The 20,069-nt window shown below is 40.3% G+C and overlaps 1 protein-coding gene across 1 annotated transcript in view; it reads right to left on the bottom strand.

The window, feature by feature from the left end:
- THBS4 (thrombospondin 4) overlaps window positions 1-13,986 on the bottom strand; it is a 51,368-nt gene extending 37,382 nt beyond the window's left edge. Inside the window, exons 1-2 of the mRNA XM_020783662.3 lie at window positions 13,726-13,986; window positions 2,605-2,808 (exon numbers count right to left, since the gene is read on the bottom strand). Coding sequence (XP_020639321.3) covers window positions 2,605-2,808; window positions 13,726-13,810 — 289 coding nt within the window. The 5' untranslated portion in view covers window positions 13,811-13,986. The remainder of the gene's footprint in view (window positions 1-2,604; window positions 2,809-13,725) is intronic.
- Between the last annotated feature and the right edge of the window lie 6,083 nt (window positions 13,987-20,069).

Genomic DNA, 20,069 nt, shown 5'->3' with positions numbered 1-20,069 from the left:
AACTTACTGGGCACTGCTGAGACCTGTGAATCCACCCTTGTGGTTGAATTCAGGAGCACATCCAAGCTACAGTCTTTTAAAATGATCCAAGCTGAATCCCTATCCCCTGATTTGCTTTTTCACTTTTCAGCCAATGGGCAATTTCCTAAATCATTATGCTGCAGTTGCCATCATCTGCAGCCATGTTGCCTGGGGATGATGAGGCTTATAGTCCAACACCCTTAGAGGATGACACCTTGCAGAAGACTAGATAAAACCCGACAACTCTATTTAGACATTTCTAAACAGCAATGTATTCAAGTTTGATATTCAATATTAAGAATATACTCATTATCCATACATTTTCTTCCCTTTGAAGATAACATCACACAATTTTCACGCTGCACTTTCATGAATTTACCATGTTGTGGCAGGGCTTCACACAAGTTAGAGCCATCGCTCTAAACAAGTACATTCCACTTCACCAAGAGCGCTTTCTGTCATGTGGCTGATTTTATAAGGCCTCTGCCATTGGAATGTTTATCTTATGCAGTCAAAGCTAAACTCTGGGATCAACAAAATTAAGTTCCCAGCTTTCATATGCTGGATGAAGCATGTGTGTATATCTATCAAATTCCTCAGTAATTTGAAACAGTGATTTCCCAAGGGGGAAAAAAGATGGGGGGTGGGATGGACATTGACTTGATTTTTTTAAAAAAACAATTTATAACTGCTAGTATTAAGGCCACTGGCAGAGAGATGCCAGTCCCTAACTCTCAGCAGGAAGAATTTAGGCTGTGCAAAAATGCCCAAAAGGAAAGCCCGTCTCACCCAAAGATGATGCTCATATGTCTGTGAAAAATGGAAGAGAAAGGAATGCTACCAGGCAGTGGAAGACAGAAGCAGCGTTTCAGAACTGCACTGGGCTTGGACTTCATCTGCAGAACCATGATCAACTCTGAGCATCACAACTGAAGAAGGTATCAATTAGTTTGGAAGAATTTGGAAGAGGTCAAAGATGACAAAATGGTCTAGAAAAGGAATAACAAACCGGAAACCCATGTGCTGGAGCTACCCCAAAAACACTTTAACTCTTGGCAACCCAAATTTTTTTTTAATCAGCCACTACCAGAAATGTGCAGTAACACCCCTCCAACCCCCAAATAAGAAGACACAGAAAGTTCCCCAGTCTACCCCATGCTCTTTTGGTGATACTCTGACCTGATTCTTGTCAGGTTCACAAAAAAATATGTTTTCTCATAAATGAGATAAATGTAAAACCTAAGATTTGGGGTAGAGATGGGGCAACAGAAGACCACCAATTTCAGGAATGTGGTAGATGGAAGGATTTTATTCTGCTCCCAGACACGATGTAGCAATCGCACAAAGGCCAGCAGGCCATGAAATCTGCAACATTACAAAGAAAAAAAAAACCAAAATAGCAGAGAAAATTGCCTTTGAAAACATATACAAAAGGACAACACAAACAAATACACAAAATTGAAATCAAATTACTGACAGAAGGTTCAATATTTAACATATCTTTCCATTTTGTCTTCCAGTTATAAATAGACCATAAATTTATTAATGACTTGGAAATTTTAGTTTTCATTATCTTACAATTTGCACTTAATTGAACTGAATTTATTACAGTAATTGACCAGCACCATTGCACTTAATTCTTGTTTCATACTCTGAGAAAGAGCTTACATAAATGCTGAGTAACTTTTTGATGCACATATAAAATAAAATCATGCCATGTTTCATAGAAGTCTGATATTCTGGTTTTATCTTTAACCACACTTAATTCACATGTGTTTTTCTGCCAGAGCAATTTGCCACCAGAGTGCTGAATACCAGGAATTTCATGTTAAGAGTCTTTCAGTTTACCAACACTTTTTTATTACCCAGCAGGCTGCCATCAATATAAACATCATTAATCTCCTGGATGCAAATTTTTCATTTTATTTCCATCACCCCCCGCCCCTGTATTGTTAAGAAAGTCAATGCTAATAAAATATTAATAATATTGTTTAATCAATTGATATATGTTCATTTTGATTTTTATATTGTTGTCATGCTTATGTGGTTATTATTTAATCTGTTATTGTTGTTTTATTGTGTTGTGAACTGCCCCAAGTGGTATTATTAGCCACATGGGCAGTATACAAATCGAATAAATTAATAAAATAAATAAACACTGGAAATGTTACATGTTTGAACCAGGACTCCAGTTAAGTGTTTGGGGAATTCCAGTGCAGAAAGTCAGTACTGCAACCTGTGTGAAACATACTTCCAGCCCCCAGATCAATGCTTAAGACAAAACAATCATGATGATTACAAAAGCTAGCCATTCCTGGTCTAGAAGACATCCCATAAAAGAAAACACCTTAGTCTGGAGAAAACATTAGGGAAAAGAGTGGTTTCACAAACATTTTATCAGAAAGAAGGATGTAAACTACAAGCGGATAATGCTTCGTTCATCTCCTTGAAATGAAAGGTTATTATATAAGATCATGGATGTTGCACAAGAAACCTTCTTAACTGGCTAGATAGAATCCAGGTCAAATTAAACATAGGGTATATAACACTTATTCACCTTTTTGCTCATTCCCTGGGACTTACCTTTATTCACACGTCCCATCACTGTAAACTCAAAATATTTCTTGTTTTCAGTGGAGGAGTACAGCCCAAATACAATTGCTGTGCTTTTGGGTTGCAGTTTGAATGCTGAGATGATGTATATGTCATTCAGTGTAGGATCAGACAATGCCTGTTGCAGGAAGGTTTTTACTAGCTTCTGGTTGGGTGTAGAAAGAAGATCAAAAACTATAAAGAGGAAGAAATATGATTATGAAAATTTTGATTACTACTAAAACCAGCAACAAAATATTGCAGTACATCCTCATAACCAAACAGGAACATTCTTACTAAGCTTCACCAGTCAGCTACTTTAAAAAAGGTTTCGCCAATGTCCCCACCAAGGACTTCAGAGCAAGCTTGATTTAAAAAAAAAAAGTAATATAGGTAGTTGTCCTCTGCTGAGTCAGATATGTAACCCAGCTAGCCCAGTATTACCAACACTGTCTGGCAGCAGCTCTCGAAGATCTTAGGGACGACTCTTTTCCAACCAGGGGTTGAAGCTGGGAGCTTCTGTGTGAAAGAGGTTTTTACCCAGACTTATTCCCCCTCTCAACTTCTCCTTATTGGTAGTGATAGAATGAGATCACATTGTCCCACCCTCCCCAATGATATCTGCCCAAGCTCTGGAAATTCCTGTTTTCTGGTGATTCTAATCTTTAAGTAGGGTACACTCCATTCGGCTCCAAATGCTAACATCCAGGCATCAACCACATACTTTTTTCTCCATGAGTATGAATGTGCAACTTTGAACCTCTATATGTATCCCTGGAGTTTGTTTGTTAGAATGAAGGTTTCCAGTGAGATGGAAGGACACAATACTACCTCCATCACCAGCACATATAGAGAGCAGGCAGAGCTGTAACTAGTAATGTTGGTGCTTGGGGTTTTCTGCCCAATTGGTTAAGTTTGGGCCACATGAGATTGCCACTGGGGACTGAAAAGAGGAATGGGGAGAGGCACAGGAGTCAGAATGCATGACATCCACAATACAAGCCCTTCAGTGTCATACTGCTTTTTGCCTAGAGAGGGGCAGAAGCTGATGTCCATCCAGCAGGAAATGTTTGCGCACTCTTAAGTTTGTACCCTCCAAGTTTAGGTCAAAGCCTAAACCTACCAGTATGAGTGTCATGCAGGGCAGTTGCGCTGCCCTAACTGCAGCTCTGCAAGTAGGTAAAGAACAGCATCAAGTAAGGCCCCAAGGCTGGGAGCATCACAAATTCATCTCTCACTGCAATCAGGTCCAGAAGTGAAATGTTTTGCTTTCCTTTGCTTTTTCGTAGGTACAAAAGATAACCATTCATTTAAGTAAGGAAAAATACAATAATGTTCTCAGGAATGACAGTTACAGATGCAATCATCAATGGTCTGTCTACCAATAATAATTAAATACATCAAATGAAATAGTATTAGGAAGACAAGGGATCTTTTACACTTCATAATGCTTAATCAATGCTGCCTTTAAAGTTAGGCAATGTTACTGAAACAATCCAGCCAAGCTCCTATTGATTTTCTACTCGGTTCCATGGGAAATACCTGTCCTCCCTTGAAATCGATGGGGCTTAATGGTGTTTATAATTTGTTAGATTGTGTCTTATATACTGAATGACCATTTTGGAATAACTGGTTTATTGAATTTCTTCATCTCCACTAAAAAGCATAATGATTAAACACATCAACTGATATTACTAATTGTAGTCAAATTAAAATGTGTGCTTCTTGGAATCTGGGTCTGTTAAATTAAACTTGTGTGGCTTTCTAACATGCAAAGAACCAAATTAAACTGTTTTTTCAAGAATGATCTCTGTGACCAAGCTGTACTCATGAACAAGCCTTACTGCTGATAGAAAATATTGCTGCCTGAAAGCCTCCGCTGTAGGTGGCACATTTTTCAAAGCAGACAAGACTTATTTCTCGCTCTGGGTGGAGACACACTGGATTTGGCTGAAGAGAATAATTTTGTTGGGTGGCATTTTGTAGAAGAGGCCGTTGTTAAAGTGGACAAACTTGTTCTTTGTTTATCAGAAGTACCCAAAAAGCAATGGTGAACAGAGACCCAATAAAGTCTGTAAAGGACAATAAAACATAAAAACACATACATTTAAAAACTAAAAGCCAGGCATCTGTACAGGGATTCAAGAACAGAGTTGTTTCAGCCAGTGCAAATGTTGGCCGAGAGATTCTGGGAAATGTAGTTCAGAAACAACAACTAACATTGCTCTCTGGGAAAGGTATTTTTCCAAACTTAGTCCCATGCATGTAGAGATGACTCTGTTATTTGGAAGTCGTCGCTTCATGCGACAGATGATGGGAGGCAATAGGAGTATTGGAGAATAGAGCTGTGTGTCACACTGCTTTCCATGCACTCCTTAAGTTACCTGACTTCACATGTGGTGAAAGACGTCATGCCATCACCAGTGCTTTGACCATCCCAGGATTCTTTCTTCTCCAAAGAGTGAAAGAAAGATCATGCAAATTAGGCTTCCATAAACTTCCATGTAAAGTACTTTTGTTACACATTATATGCACATACATAGTAGAGAGGAAGAGCATGTGTCTGTTGCTCCGTCATGCCGTCATCATATTTTACACTACTGTGCTAGAAGGACTGCCACTGGAAAACATTAATTAATTATTGTAAGTGCCATCAACCCTTCCCATGGTTTTCTAGATGTCATGTACTCAGAAGTAGCTTACATAATGCCCTTCTTTTGGAGATATTCTGGGATTTGCACAGTCTGTCCAAGGCTTCACAGTTTGGCTCTTCTCTTGGGAGGCACAATATCATATTCCCAGCCTCTGGCTCTGTAGGCAGATACCCAACTCACTAACCTATCCTTTTTCAGCAGGCTTTTAATTGGCTTGGGTGGTTGGCAACGTAGCTCACTGAGTCAGAATACTTGAATCTCCCCACTGTGTCTCCCAGGAGAAGATCAACCTGCGGTGGCACCGTAATGCAGCATTGATAAACTAGCTCTGAGTATACCTAGAAAATTCTAGGAAAGAGGATTGTAAGTCAAAATCAACTTGGCAGCACACAGTTATTATATGGGCAACCACTTCCAAATTAATAAATTAAAATATTGTGTGTTCGAAATGGTTACTGTAATATCTTTTAAAGCAGAGTGGAGAATTAAACTACATATCTTGACTTAAGTAACCCAATAAAGATAGGGATTATGTCATCCCTTGGCATTTTACAGCTGATAACCGATTTACTAAGGGGTTACTTTGTTGTTTTATATGTTTGTATGCATGAATAATAAAATAGATTTTTAAAAAAATATATAAAGAAGAAACTGTCCCTCTGTTCGTGATGCAATTCTCTCTGTTAATTTCAATGTGTTGTCTGTCTACTCCTTGATGTAAAGTTAATCACAAATACATCTGATTTTTTTTCCTTGGCCATTTGCTTCCTTTCATTCAGCCAGTAGAGACTGCCCTATTTTGTAGTGTTTCCACTCACACTGTGTTCTTTTGCATTCTGGTTTGTGTGATCACCTAAATCGGTCCTTTGAGGGCAGTGAGGGTGGTGTCCTAACCATATCAATGATGGGTCAGGTTTTGATGGTTTAGCATAAGTTCCATCACGTTCACAGCCCAGTGGTTGACATCCTCTTACCTTTCCTAAGATTTTTTTTTAATTTAAATGTTGATTTCCTAATTCAATGTTATGTCAGATCACTGGCTGACTGGAACTGCTCAAAGGATGTTCACAAACAAACCACTCTGAATAGGCAGTTGCATGAAGTGTGAGCATGCTCACTCAATCAAACACACACATGTTGAGATAATAACAATCCTGCATGCTTTCTAACATGCAGTCTCTGGGCAATGTTGGGAGAAACAAGGGGGAGGGAAGGGGAAAGGCTAAGGGAAAGACAGACATGGGGAAGGGACAGTGCGTATTCTCTCTGAACTGCCATGCTCTTTTCCAGCTTCACACTGTTTCAGATCAGTGCTATATCAGCCACAATTTAAAAAAAATTGAATGACTGGTTATAGGCTACAGGGACACGAATTGTGTACATGTTGTATACTTGTATAATGTAACATTTTTAATATCTTGCAAAAAGTTGGGATTAATTGATTTGTCCATACCAGCTGTGTGCGGGTGAACTGACAGTGGCAACTGCTGTGAAGGGGCCAGTGACAGGAGTGAGGAAGAGGTAATGAAGGCGGCAGAGCAAGACTGAGGATAAAAGGGGTGGTGTGGAAGTAGGGGAGAAATGTAGCTGGTTTGACCTTGAGTAGACACTTGAAACATACAGTACCTTCCAGGGATAAAGAAACATTTCAGAGTAAACAATGGCTACAAATTCAACCCGGACAAACTGCTAGGGCGTGATAAACAAAAGTTCATGTCAGTCAAGGATAACCCCCGGTGTGATCGTGCCCTCACAAAAGTCAATTAACACGGAAGAATGGAGCATCTGCAAAAGCCTATTAGTATGCAAGTATACACAGAATGCATGACTTCCCACGGTGAATTAAGCCACTTCTTCATGCAGGCCACTTCTCCAGAGCTCAGTAACTTTAGAAGGGATACTCCATTTTTGTTTTCAGAACAAACTTCCCAAGTCGAAAAATAAAATTAAATTTTAAAAAACTGGCACGATTATATTTTTGCAGTATAGCTGTGCATGGAGGAGGAGGAGGATCTTTTTTTTACAGCTAAACATTAAAGACACAATTCAGATAAATTAAACACTTTTAATCTCACTGATTTTCAAAAGCAAGGACTAAGGGACTTTCAAATGCTTCATGGTGGCTGGAGTGATCCTTCTGTTTGAAATGTACAGAAATTTATTAAGATTGCATTCATTTGGAATAATATTTTCCTGAAGTTTCTTTTTTTTCTGAATTATTATGGAATTTTTGAACCTACCCTCCTGACAATTACATAACGGACTTAACAATTATAAACTTACATTGCCTGTGTGCTCAAAAAAATGATTCCTTTGAACTTTGCCTTGGTTTTAAAAGGCTTTTCCTGTACTTCTGCACTCCCTATCTTCATTCTTTCCACACTTTCATCATTTAAAGTGTCTTGTTTTTCTCTTCACATCAACCCCCAGCAATTGCCTGTGCTTTACATTTAGGAAAGCATAATGAAGCAATTAAGGCAAAGACTAAACAAAAAGGAAAAAGGGGGTAAAACCAAAATAAAAACCCTCCAAGTGGATAATCTGAGGTCTGCGGAAACTATTCCAGAATCATTTTTGTGCAGTGGTATAGCTTTTCAAGATCTTTATAGGGAAAGACATTTTTAGTAACCCTATAGGAGTTCCCAAAACAAAGTGGAACAATCTTCTCACACACACACACACACACACTCCAAGGTATATAAATAAGGTGCAAATGAAATGTCAGATGCCCTCCCAAGCTTGGGAGCAAGTTACCCCCTGCTCACTCCTTGCCATCTCTGGTATACACCTTCCATATTTCCTTCCCCACAGATCCCAGGAGTTGACCAATTCTTGTTGGCACTAATATCACCCATTGTGGGCTTACATGTGTATCTAGGTTATGTGTATACACATACCTACGTGCTCTCAGTGACCATTCCAGCTCTTCCAAAATCAGATTTGCCAAAAACGCAAATACAGTATCCTGTCCCAAACTCAATGTCCCAAAAGCAAAAGAAAAAAGAAAAAGAAAGAAAGAAAGAAAGAAAGAAAGAAAGAAAGAAAGAAAGAAAGAAAGAAAGAAAGAAAGAAAGAAAGAAAGAAAGAAAGAAAGAAAGAAAGCAGACATAACACTTGACTAGCTACCTATTTAGGCCCTATATTACTGGCACTTTCTCCAAAGGAATCAGGACTTCCTATTTATTATACAGATACAATTCATTCAGGAATCTGGCTGAGTTCAGTAATACATCTATCCAGTCCTACTGTTTCGATCACTGATGAGAAACTTGGGGGGGGGGACGTGCACACTAGGGGCAATCCTGCAAGGATTTTTCTCCCCCTATAATCTCCCCTTTGCATGATTGGCCTCATGGCTGGTCACATGTCCAATTTTTGCAAGATAGGACTAGAGAAAGAGCTGTCCAAGTTCAGGAGCAACCTCTTGAACTTACCTTGTTGGAAAGGTAAATGGCATTCTGTGTCTAGTCATGCTGGCCACGTGACCACAGAGGATTGTCTGTGGACAATGGGTTGGAAACGGAGATGAGCACCATCGCCTAGAGTCAGACACGACTGGACAAAATTGTCAAGGGGAACCTTTACCTTTACCTTTTTATAATACTGTACAACAATATGGGACAAAGGCAGTCAACTAAAGACAGTTCAGCTACAGTGGGGTCTTGACTTAAGAACGGCTTGAGTTAAGAACATTTTGACTTAAGAACCACTCTCATAGGAAAATATTGACTTGACTTATACTTAGATTTGAGCTAAGAACTGAAAAAAACCATGTGGGAGGCAGGGAAAATGCAAAATTTGAACTTTCAGTTAACTGTTGGCCAGTGAAAAGGGTGCCTGTCTGCTTCCTCACTCCTCCCAGCGTTTAGAGAGTGGACTGGGAGACAGTCTTCAGACTGCCTGGTACTGGACTGCCTGGACTGTATTTTCCCTGCCTTCCCTGAACCTTTCTTGACCTAAGAAAAAAAGAAACAAAATATCCCCCTCTAGTGGTCAAAGGCGGAATAGCAGCTTCCCATTAGTTTCTATGGACGGAAAAGAGCAGATATGGATCAAATGGTTTTCAATGCATTCCTATGGGAAATGCAGATTTGACCTGAGAACTTTTTGACTTGAGAACCGCCTTCCAATACGGATTAAGTTCTCAAGTCAAGACCCCACTGTATATGGATCAGTACCAGGTATCTCTGAACAAACACACCAAGGCTGATAATCCTGGCCATTTCATAATCCATGTGTGCTTATTTTCCATAAAGCAGATCCTTCTAAAAACCCCTTTAAGTCTTTGTTTTACCTATACTATGACAAACAGACTTGAAATTTAATTTTAATGTTATAATAAAAGGGTTGATTTGCATAACTGAGCATTTAAAACATTGCTCTTTGTTTCAGTAACAGTACATTCTGTTTCTTGATTTTGCAGCTGAACATAAAAAGAACAGTTGATTTTTCCCCACTATGCCTTCCTAAATCCATCTTCTCCTAAACCTAAAACATTCCAACTTTTCACTTCATTTTATTTTCTTTGTCCATCTGCCACACATGCTATAGACTTCTGCTGAGACCATTTACAAAACAATCCAAACACAGAAGTATAAAATTCATTTCCTCAGGCAAAGGGTATAAAAATTATGAATGAAAGTTCCAAAATGGTCATGGCAGAGATTCTCCAGGCACAAGGTAAAATACAACGGTAAATCTATTTAATAATAATCTATTTAATTTAAATGTTGACAGTGAAGAAACCAAAAGTGTCAAATAATTTTTATGCCACAGTTCAATCATCAAATAGAAACTGGAGACAAGAAATCAGAAGACCAAGATTTGGAAAGGCAGTTCTGAAGGAACTCAAACAGATTCTCAAGCACAAGGATCTGTAACTGGAGATCAAGATCATCCGTACTGTGGTATTCCTGATTGCTACGTATGGTTGTAAAAGGTGCACAATGAAGAAAATAAATCAATTCACTTGGAATCTGATGTTGATGGAGAGATTAAGAATGCTGTGGACCACCAGAAAGACAATTAGTGCGTGTTCGCTCAGATCAAGTTCGAATTTTGTCTAGAAGCAAAAATGACTAAAATAAACTAGTAGAAGGTTTTATAAAGGGGGCCACTGAGCAGGCTGTGTGGCACACTCAGTTCTGGCCTGAGTGTGCCACTTTTGACCTGACCCTTTCACTACTGCTCTGTATCAGTCCATGCTGCTGCAAGCATCTACCACCTGCATCACTGAGTCAAGGCAGGGTTACTCCCACATAGGGAACTAAAATCATTTTTTTAAAAATTGAGCTGCAAAAAGGCATGAAGTACTGGGATAGACAACCCAGTACCCTCTGGATGTTTTGAACTACAGATGTCAAAAGTGTCCCGGCCCGCATAGCCAATGGTTGGAGATTATGGGATTTGTAGTCTGAGTGCATCTGGAGGGTACCACATTGCTTACCCTTAAACTACAAAAAAGGGGGGAAGCTGCTTATCCTTAATTCAGGTAGTTCAGGGGTAAATAACACGGTCACCTCAAAATTCCATAATCCCCAACTGTTGGCTAAACTACCTGGAACAGCTCTAAGAGCTGTTAGTTCATAATTCTAGTGAGCTGTTATAGCTCAGTGGGTCAGACAGCCTTGCAGGCAAGACACAGGCTAGGAGTTTGAATCCCTACTACGTCCCCCAGGAGAGGAACTTCTTGAGATCACCCAGGATGTGTGGGGCTGATGGGGCTAAGTGCTCCACCACCATAAGGCTGTGGGAAAGCTGCATGTTCCCAGACAGCCTCTAGAACAAGGTAATCATCAAACACTTCTGAATGTTCTCTTCCCAGAAAACCCTGGAAGGGTCACCATATGTCAGAGGCAACTTAACAGCACACAATGATTATTAATCTCAGCAATATTACTCTATCATCTTTATACAAAGTACACTAATTAAAAAAAAATATTCTCAGACTTTGACAAGCTCCTCCCCTGGAATCAATACTATAGTATTGTAGTATTGATTCCCCGACTCAGTCTTTAGCATATGTACTTTCACATTTATGATAATCTATAAGAAGATAGGGCGAGGATCTTGATGAGGCTCGTCTACAGTTAGCATCTGGACATCAGATTTGACAGACGAGACATACAGGTCATGGGGTCATAGTCTGTCCCACCATACTGAGAAATACTGTACTGTATTTATATTTGAAATATAACAATTATTTCCAAATAGGCACCCACACAAATTAATTAGCATATGCACAGTTCTTGCATCATGCTCTCTCTCTCTCTTTTTGATTATGTGTCTTCTCCCTGCCCACTCCTGCCCCTCTGAGAACCCCACCGGGCGCAGACCCTTCTAAACAGCCTTTTGCCTAACTTGAAATGGGTTCTTTCATTCTGGTTGGTGATTCAATTCCATTTTTGCTGTTCACTGCAGCTTTTGTTAACTCTTATTGCAGAGTTTGTTTGTTTGGTTTGGAATTTATTTTGCTTCTACTGCCTGAATTCTATCTACTGGTGTGTTTGTTTGCAGTCCATTTAAATATATTGATTAGCTGCCTTAGGTAGTTGTTACAACATAAGGCAGGGCATGACTTTTAAGAAATAAATAATATGTGACTGTGATTCAAATTAAATCTTATAGTATTCAGTGGGCTTTTTGTCCTAGTAAATGTCTTTAGGATTACAGCCTTAGCAATCTTTGGACAGTATACACATTTACCATTAAACTGAGTGGAATTCATTTCTTCAGAGATTTCTGGTAATAACACAGTTAATTCATTTTTGAAAAATGAAGTCAAAGAGATTGGATTTAGAAACACATAGACTATTTCAATTAATGTCTGTCAAATGGGACTTTTTGCAGTTGGAGCTCTGATTTTTAAAAAGTACACCTTAATAAGGCACTAGATCACATACATTTGCTGATTTCCACAGGAATAACTAATAACTGCAGGAAAGCAGCAAAAAACATCACAAAGCCTTGGCACTTTTAAGATTACACAACTGGTGTGGCCAATTATGGCAAACTGATTATGATAAATTGTAACACTTCAATAAATATATTAGTCTTCATGGTGGCACAGATCCTTTATTGTTTTATTAGTTGCAGACGGTTTCACACCTAAGCAAAAGACTAGGGAAAAAAGGAGAGAAGAGGAGATACAAGATGCAAGTCCGGTTTTGTGTTCCTACCACTCTTTCAAAATTACAGTTGTTCACAAGAATCCGTAAAATTTGCTTCCATGTAGCTAAGAAGACCTCAAACTGAATGGGATTTTGCAGTTTTTAAAAATAAGCTTTATCAAACAAATACCTTTATAATTCTGATCAAAACTTCAGTTCTAAAGAAATTCTCTAACAAACACATGGCTTCATATTTCTGTAGCATTCCCTGGAGCCATGATAAAAGTGTACTTTAAAAAAAATCCTTTTCTCAACTTTGATTTGTAAATGCAAGCTTTTCTTCTTTTTCTTTTTCTTTTTTCTTTGCCTCAAGCTCAGCAGCTGGAAAGCAAGTCCATCCTGAGAATCCTGTGGCTGCCATGTGTTTTCCATCAAACCTCCTTCTCTGGACAATAAAACACCCCTGAATCTGGGTGGGAATTGCATACTGTCAGTCACCTATTCTGATGACCATTCATTGCCTTTTGCAAAGTTCAGCTCTAGAAACAAGGACAACAAAACCATCTAAGAGTCTGGCAGCGCATTAAAGATCAATGAGTCTTATCTGGCACCAGCTTTCAGGGACTGCAGCTCCCTGTATGAGATGCCTGGACCTAGCAGGCAACGCTGCACAAAACCTTTCCACAAATAAAACCTGCTTGTCTTTGAGCTGGAACAAGATTCTTTGTTCATTTGGCTGCAACAGGCTATGGATTAATGGGGCTACTCCAAATAGGGGTGATGGAGGGGGGAGAACACCTCATACACGAGACCTTGCCCCCCCCACCTTGCTCCCCTAATTGCTGGAGTCCTCTCTTTACTTGACGGAAAGGCATTTTTCATGCATTAATATCAGCACACACAGAGAGGAAAAGTCACAGCACCTTCATTTCAGATGAAATGTATTTAGGATGACAGTTTATTCCGGAGATCTCAACATGGGGAATACAACTGGCCCACCTAGAAACAAACGTCTATTCTTCTGTGTTTCTCCCCTACATTTTCTTTTTCAGGGCTGTCCCCCAGGAAATAATTTGGAGGAAAGGGAGGCACATTCTATTCATGATACCTACGGACTGCTAAAATGAATGCAGTTTTTAACCTGCGGACATTTGAAGAACGACCAAGTCCAGAGCGGGGCGGCGGCCGGGGGGGGGGGAGCGCCTACCCTCGGCTTCTCCCACGGACCCCCCCCCCCCATGGCTGCCGTTGACTTCAAAGGGAAATCAAAATTCTCCCACCACCATCACCATCACCACCGCTCCAAAGTAGCCCACCCCCCCGTCCCATAAAAGTTGGGTGCCTCTTACCCTGCAAGGTAGGCGGGGTGCCAAAGGCAGGACAAAGTTGCAGGAGGATCTGCAAGAGAAGGAAGGTGCCTTTGCGTCTGTTCATCCTGTCCGCCCCCCGGGCCAGCGAAGGGAGATGCCCGCCGGACCTCCTGCGAGCTGCCGCCGGCTTCTGCGCCTCACTCGAGCAGGAGGAGGACGAGGAGAAGCTGTTGCCGCCGCCGCCGCCTCTCGTCTCGAGCTGTCCTTCGGGCGGAGGAGGAGGAGGAGGAGGCGCCGGGCTCTATGAGAAAGGCATGGATGGAGACGCGGAGAAGGCAGGGCACGGCGGGGCGAGGGGCTCCTACCTGTCGCTCGCTCGGGCGATCGCTCGCTCACTCTCTGAGCGGCAGCCAGCCGGGCAAGGGCTGTTTGACCCACCCACCGACCCCCAGGCTCAGACCTGGGCAGGGGAGGGCGGAGCCAGCGGGGCCGAAGTCGCGAGCCATTGGCCACTTTCCACCGGCCGGCAGCCCGTAGTCCGAAGGCAGAAACGGGGTGCCGAAGTCGGCCCTGAGGGCTGATGCTCGCTCCTTGCTTGCTTGCTTGCTCCTGCTAAGGGATCGCCAAGCTGGGGAAAGTTTCACGACAAAATGTCACGAAGGTCCCTTTTGGACTTTTGGTTGAAATCTGCTTTTTAAAAAAATCTTTCCTAAATGTTATTACAAGTTTGTGGCACTAAAGAGATGGAACAGGGGGGTTAAAGAGAAGGAGGGAGCTATTTATGTTATCATTTTAATTAAAAAAAATCAGTGGACCTCAAAGTAGTTAAAAGGAAGCTTACCCGCGCAAGCACAAAGGCACGCACGGATACGTATGCAAAGTTTATACAGTAGTTCGCTTTTTTCTCAAGGTGGATGTAAAAAAAAACCAACCAAACAAAATAAAAGTGATGGATAAATAAAAAATTGACATCCCAGTTACACGGCAAACATGATTAAAAGCACATCAGCAAGTGAAAAGAAAACATGGATTCTGAAATGGGATTTCTTCGCTAAGTTTGGTAGCAAGTTCGGTTCTATCCCGTTTCAGTAACTGCACTCAAGATTTTGCTCTCATTTTATAGTCTTCTTCCATGAAGTTCACAGCTGGTGTTCTAACTTTTAGGATTAACATGGTGCCAATCTTGAATGTTCTGCAGTTTATTGTAGCTGATGTTCTTTGAATACAATCCTGTCCACAGCAATTGTATATACACCTCTCTGGTAGTAAACCCCATGAATTCAGTAGGACAGATACCAACAATAACCATTAAAAACAAATGAACCCTGAGCACCATTAAAATCGTTGCAATACAGTAATCAATAAACAGCAAGCCGTAAAACAGTCTAAATATTGTATTCTCAAAGGCTTTCACGACCAGGATGCAATGGTTGTTGTTGGTTTTTCGGTTTGTCTGGCCATGTTCCTGAGGTTTTTCTTCCTAACATTTCACCAATCTCTGTGGCCGGCATCTTCAGAGGACAGGAGTCAGAACTCTAATGCTCTGGTGCAGTTAGACTCTATTTCAAATTCTATTTCAAAACACAGAAGTACTGGACAACACCAGCAACCATTATGTTAGACTGCACAGGGAAGCCATTGAAATCCACAAACACCAGCACAGCTTTAACAAAAAAGAAGAAAGTCTAAAACTCAACAAAGCCTGGCTCCCAGCACTGAAAAATGCAGCCTGCAAAAGGTGAACAAACTCTACCCAGCCACAAGGACCAGTGATCACTGCACACAAAAGACCAGCTAACGACACCCATCAATCACAGTGACAGATCATCTCTCCACCTTATCACAACAATACACCCACAACAAAAAAAACACTGATCACCATAATCACCCAATCTCAAGAAAAGGACAAAAAGCTGATTCCACAACTATAAATACTCAACTATCCAACAAACTGCACCAGAGCACAGACAGAGTTCTGACCCCTGTCCTCTGAAGATGCCGGCCACAAAGACTGGTGAAACCTTAGGAAGAAAAACTCAAGAACACGGCTAGACAGTCCAAAAAACCTACAATAACCATCAGTTTAAATATTCTCAGTGTTTTTCTGGACACACTGATTGCTCCCCCTTAATTTTTGTCACTTACCCCCTGAATTTACTATTAGAATTAACAATAGTTTTGGATTTTAAGGATTGGTCAGCACATTCCCATGGACACTGCTTCTGTAATTCCAACAGACCAGCAGAATGAAAATGAAAAACAACACCCAGACTCATGAAGGTGGTACCCAAAGGCCTGTGCTCAATTAGTTTAGAGACCACCATTGACAATTTTGACAGCATGCTAAATGTGGTATCTTTCATTTTCACATTAATGCTATGATTACTGATGTAAACTGATGATGCCTGATAGTAGCAAAGGTTTATTATGAACCCCTTGAATACTGTTCTGCCTGTATTAGCCTTACACCGAAGTCAAGGCTGGAATCAATGGCCTAAATTTGGCAAGTTCAACTCACCTACAAAAAGGAAGCACGGGTTTATCTCTTCAATCTGCTCTTATTATTATTGAGTAAAGATAATCTAAAATACCATAGTTGGAACTCTTATTTCACTGCTTTGTCCTCATGAATAACTGTTTACAGTTGTGAAAATATATGTACATATATTCATATAGGAAATTCTAAAGGTTGAAACATTCTGAGACCAATGTCTGTGAACTCCAGAGTATCCCCTTTGTCCATTGATGCAGCTGTTGTTGCCAGATTTGCACGATCCATGAGATTCTATTTGATAGAGCTAATGTTTCAAACATCATAAGATATGCTCATTGGTTTCTCTGAGTTGATATAATTCATTCACTCATTTATTATACAAAATCCAGGTGACATTGTTGCCAGACTAGTGTATTCCAGAGTTTCTACTGTTGTTCTCCTTTCATTTGGGATAGTCAAATGCTCTGTACGAGTAGAAGATATGGTCGATGAAACAGGTATTGATGTGGTTAGTAAAGACTTCACTTTTCATGCATTACTTGGTTGTATTGTCTGCATTACTTCTCCTTTACTCATGAAGTCTTTTAAAAAAAGTTAACATAACTATAGCAGTGGTCCCCAACCTTGGGTCTCCAGATGTTCTTGGACTACAACTCCCAGAAGCCTACACCACCACCTCTTCTGGCCAGGATTTCTGGGAGTTGAAGTCCAAAAACATCTGGAGGCCCAAGGTTGAGGACCACTGAACTATAGAACTTCTATGCAAATCAGAAGAAGGTGCAGGAGGTTCCTATTTAGACCACTCCTTTCCCCTCCCAGCCAGTGAGCTGATCTGGCAAGATTTTAACCTAACCTTTGTCATATTTCTTTCTCCCTTTATTTTTCAACTGCTGTTGGGTTCCCCCCTCTCTTAAAAATACTAAACCAGTTTGTGAAGTGAAAAGGTGCCAGAAAACATTATTTTATTTAACTGCTGGTTATCTCAGTAGTACAGGTATCTGGTTGCAGAGCCAGAGGTTGGGATTTCGATTCCCCACTGTGCCTCCTTGATTTGATGATCCAGGAAAGGAATTGTAGGATTGTGCTAGAGAATATAGTTTGATGTTAATTTCCGTATCAAACCACAGTGAAACATCTACTTGCAGGTTACTGCAAAAGAGTAAGGCTTTAACAATGCTTTTGAAGTCTACAAAGTACCCAGAAACCTCTTTAGCAATATGGGCTGAAATCCTGTTGCTTAGCATAGTGAGTTGCAGTAGAGCAGACACACTGGTTCAATGAGAATTTGATGAGTCAATTCCACAGTAAGGTCCATGGATTCAAATGAGACTACTCTAGTTGTAGCTTACAATGCTAAGAAATAGGGTTTTAACCAATGTTTTGTAAAGCTATTTTTAGGGACACAGTCAAAAGATTGTTTAGAAATCTGTGGGATTTCTAACCTTTCCTCTTAAAATAGTTGTTTTTCCTCCTTTTTTAATATAAGCAATGTAATTCTACCTTTTGATATGCAGAAAAAAATATTGTTGTTGATTCTCCTGAATAAAATGTGACTTATCCCTGATCCAAGCTATGAAAAGTGACTCATTGATGAAAGCAAGTTTTACAATATGTTCATAAAGAAGCAAAACAATTCTACTGTCTTTCACAAAAACAGTTCTGAGTCAGTGTTTTGGTGGCAAGTGTAATTCTATTATTCTCAAATAGTTTATTCTAGATTATGTCCCACTGAGTTCAACATGACCTCTGTGAATTAAGGGGCCGGGAGACTTCAGCTCCAGAGAAGCAACTGCTGCACATTCACTCTTGGGATATTAAGCCATTTCTGGCTGCAACAGACCCCAGGCTCATCTAAACCAGTGGTTCTTAACCTTGGGTTACTTGGGTGTTTTTGAACTGCAACTCCCAGAAACCCCAGCCAGCACAGCTGGTGGTGAAGGCTTCTGGGATTTGCAGTCCCAAAACACCTGAATAACCCAAAGTTAAGAACCACTGATCTAAACCATTAACAACTTTTGTCAATTGTGCACTGCAACTGTATGGCCTTTCAGCTGGACATACAGTATAGGGACCGAATGCATGCAAAAGGATTGCACCAGTTTGAATAATCAATAACTCTTGGCCAAGACACATTGCTATCTGGGCAAACAATAATTGTGGGGAAAAGTCTGCATATTGGTTGCTAGCTTGCAATGAACAGGCAGTGTGCTTCCACCATGCTTACAATTCAGTTTTTGCAAAGTAATACAAATGTGGCACTTTTTGTTTGTTTAGTATTCGTGGTGGTAGGCCATAGGCCATGAGCTGTGAGACAACATGCATGGGTAGTTGTAGTCCTTTCTGTGCAGCTACTGTATGCTAAATCAAGGAGTTGAAATGTGTAGGTGCTTGGATGTCATTGGAAGCTCTCATTATCCCTCACTATAGACTATGCTAGTTAGAGATGAGGAGAGATACCATCCAGGAACATCTGGAGGGCCACGTGCTTCCATTCCCTATTGCTAACCAGGCTTATGAAAAAGACTCCAGTGACTCCCTTCAGTAATAGCAGCAATACTATATCTGGTGCTGTGTTGCTGTCCTTACCATATAATGTGCATGCACTGCAAAGCATGTGTGGAAACTCCTCAATAGAGCAATGCCATAAAGCCTAAACAGAAATAAATTCCATTGGGTTTGATGTGGCTTACTCCCAGATTAGCAGGTGTAAGTGAGATTGCATTCTGAACAAATAATGTAAGAAAAGTTTCATATGTAACACATCAAGGAGACAAGTCACAGAAGCTTTCGCTGAGGGAACACATTGCAGACAGATGCGGGAGAGAGATGATTTTAACAGAGGCATTCTTTGCTGCTGAGCTAAAGTAGCAATGTTCGAAGCACTGATGCCAGAGGTGGGTGGGCTTTCTACCTCATTTTTTCCAGTGTTATAATGAATAAATGGTGGGGAGTGGGGGGGCGAGAAAAGCCTTCCTGAATCTTCAGTCCTTTCTAGATTATACATTAAAAAATTACTTCTGTAATTTATGTGGAAATTTGCATATACAATTAGAATTAAAAATAGTAATTACTTTCAAGAACTTTTAACTAATCTTTTTATCTAATGTCTTTCTGCCCACTCCCTTGAGTTTGCATGCAGAATTGCAAGCATACCATGTTTGTGATTCTATTGTATGACTTGAGAAAACTAATTTTCAGGACACAATTCAACATCACAATAGCATCAGATCTTATTAAAAATGTTGCCAAGTATTGAACCCATAAGAGTATTTAGCTCTATGCCCCTCAAGAGTGGCATCTCAATAAGTAACATTTATAACCATATAAATACAAAAAATTAATCAAAATATGCATTTAAATTATATATTTGCATTCTTTTATGACAAATAATTTAAGAAAAAGGTGCAAACAAGACTGTTGGGGCTCTTATTAACTTATTAAATGTCAAAATAGACAACCTCCCTAAACTGCTAATGGAAGGATTTGTGTTTTCCTAGAAAAAAGGCCTTTCTCAGCCTGATGATGTACATCAGCTTTTGGAGGTCAGTCAGGTAGTTACTTAGGGACTGGGCCTTCTTGGTGGTAGGACCCATTCTGGGAAGCATAGTCTTTAAATGCATTCATTTGGCTTTCGGTGTCTTATTCATTTTACTGCTGATATAAACTTATTTTTTGAAAGAGCATTTAGGTTGTAGACCTACAATCCTGGGAGAGTATCCTAAGGCCCATAAGAAGGAGTGGAAATTCTCCTCAAAGATCTTAGATAAAGCTTGATTCTTAGAGGGGGAGATCTGAGTGTCAAGCATTCCTTTCTGGCTCCTCTCAACCACTGTGGAGGTTTTCACATTGGCCATTACTGGTGAGAACTCCAAGTGGAAGTTGAAGTGGA

This window comes from Pogona vitticeps, chromosome 2, assembly GCF_051106095.1.
Source record: "Pogona vitticeps strain Pit_001003342236 chromosome 2, PviZW2.1, whole genome shotgun sequence".
In the NCBI taxonomy this organism is placed as follows: Eukaryota; Metazoa; Chordata; class Lepidosauria; order Squamata; family Agamidae; genus Pogona; species Pogona vitticeps.
This window is presented reverse-complemented; position numbering and strand designations above follow the sequence as displayed.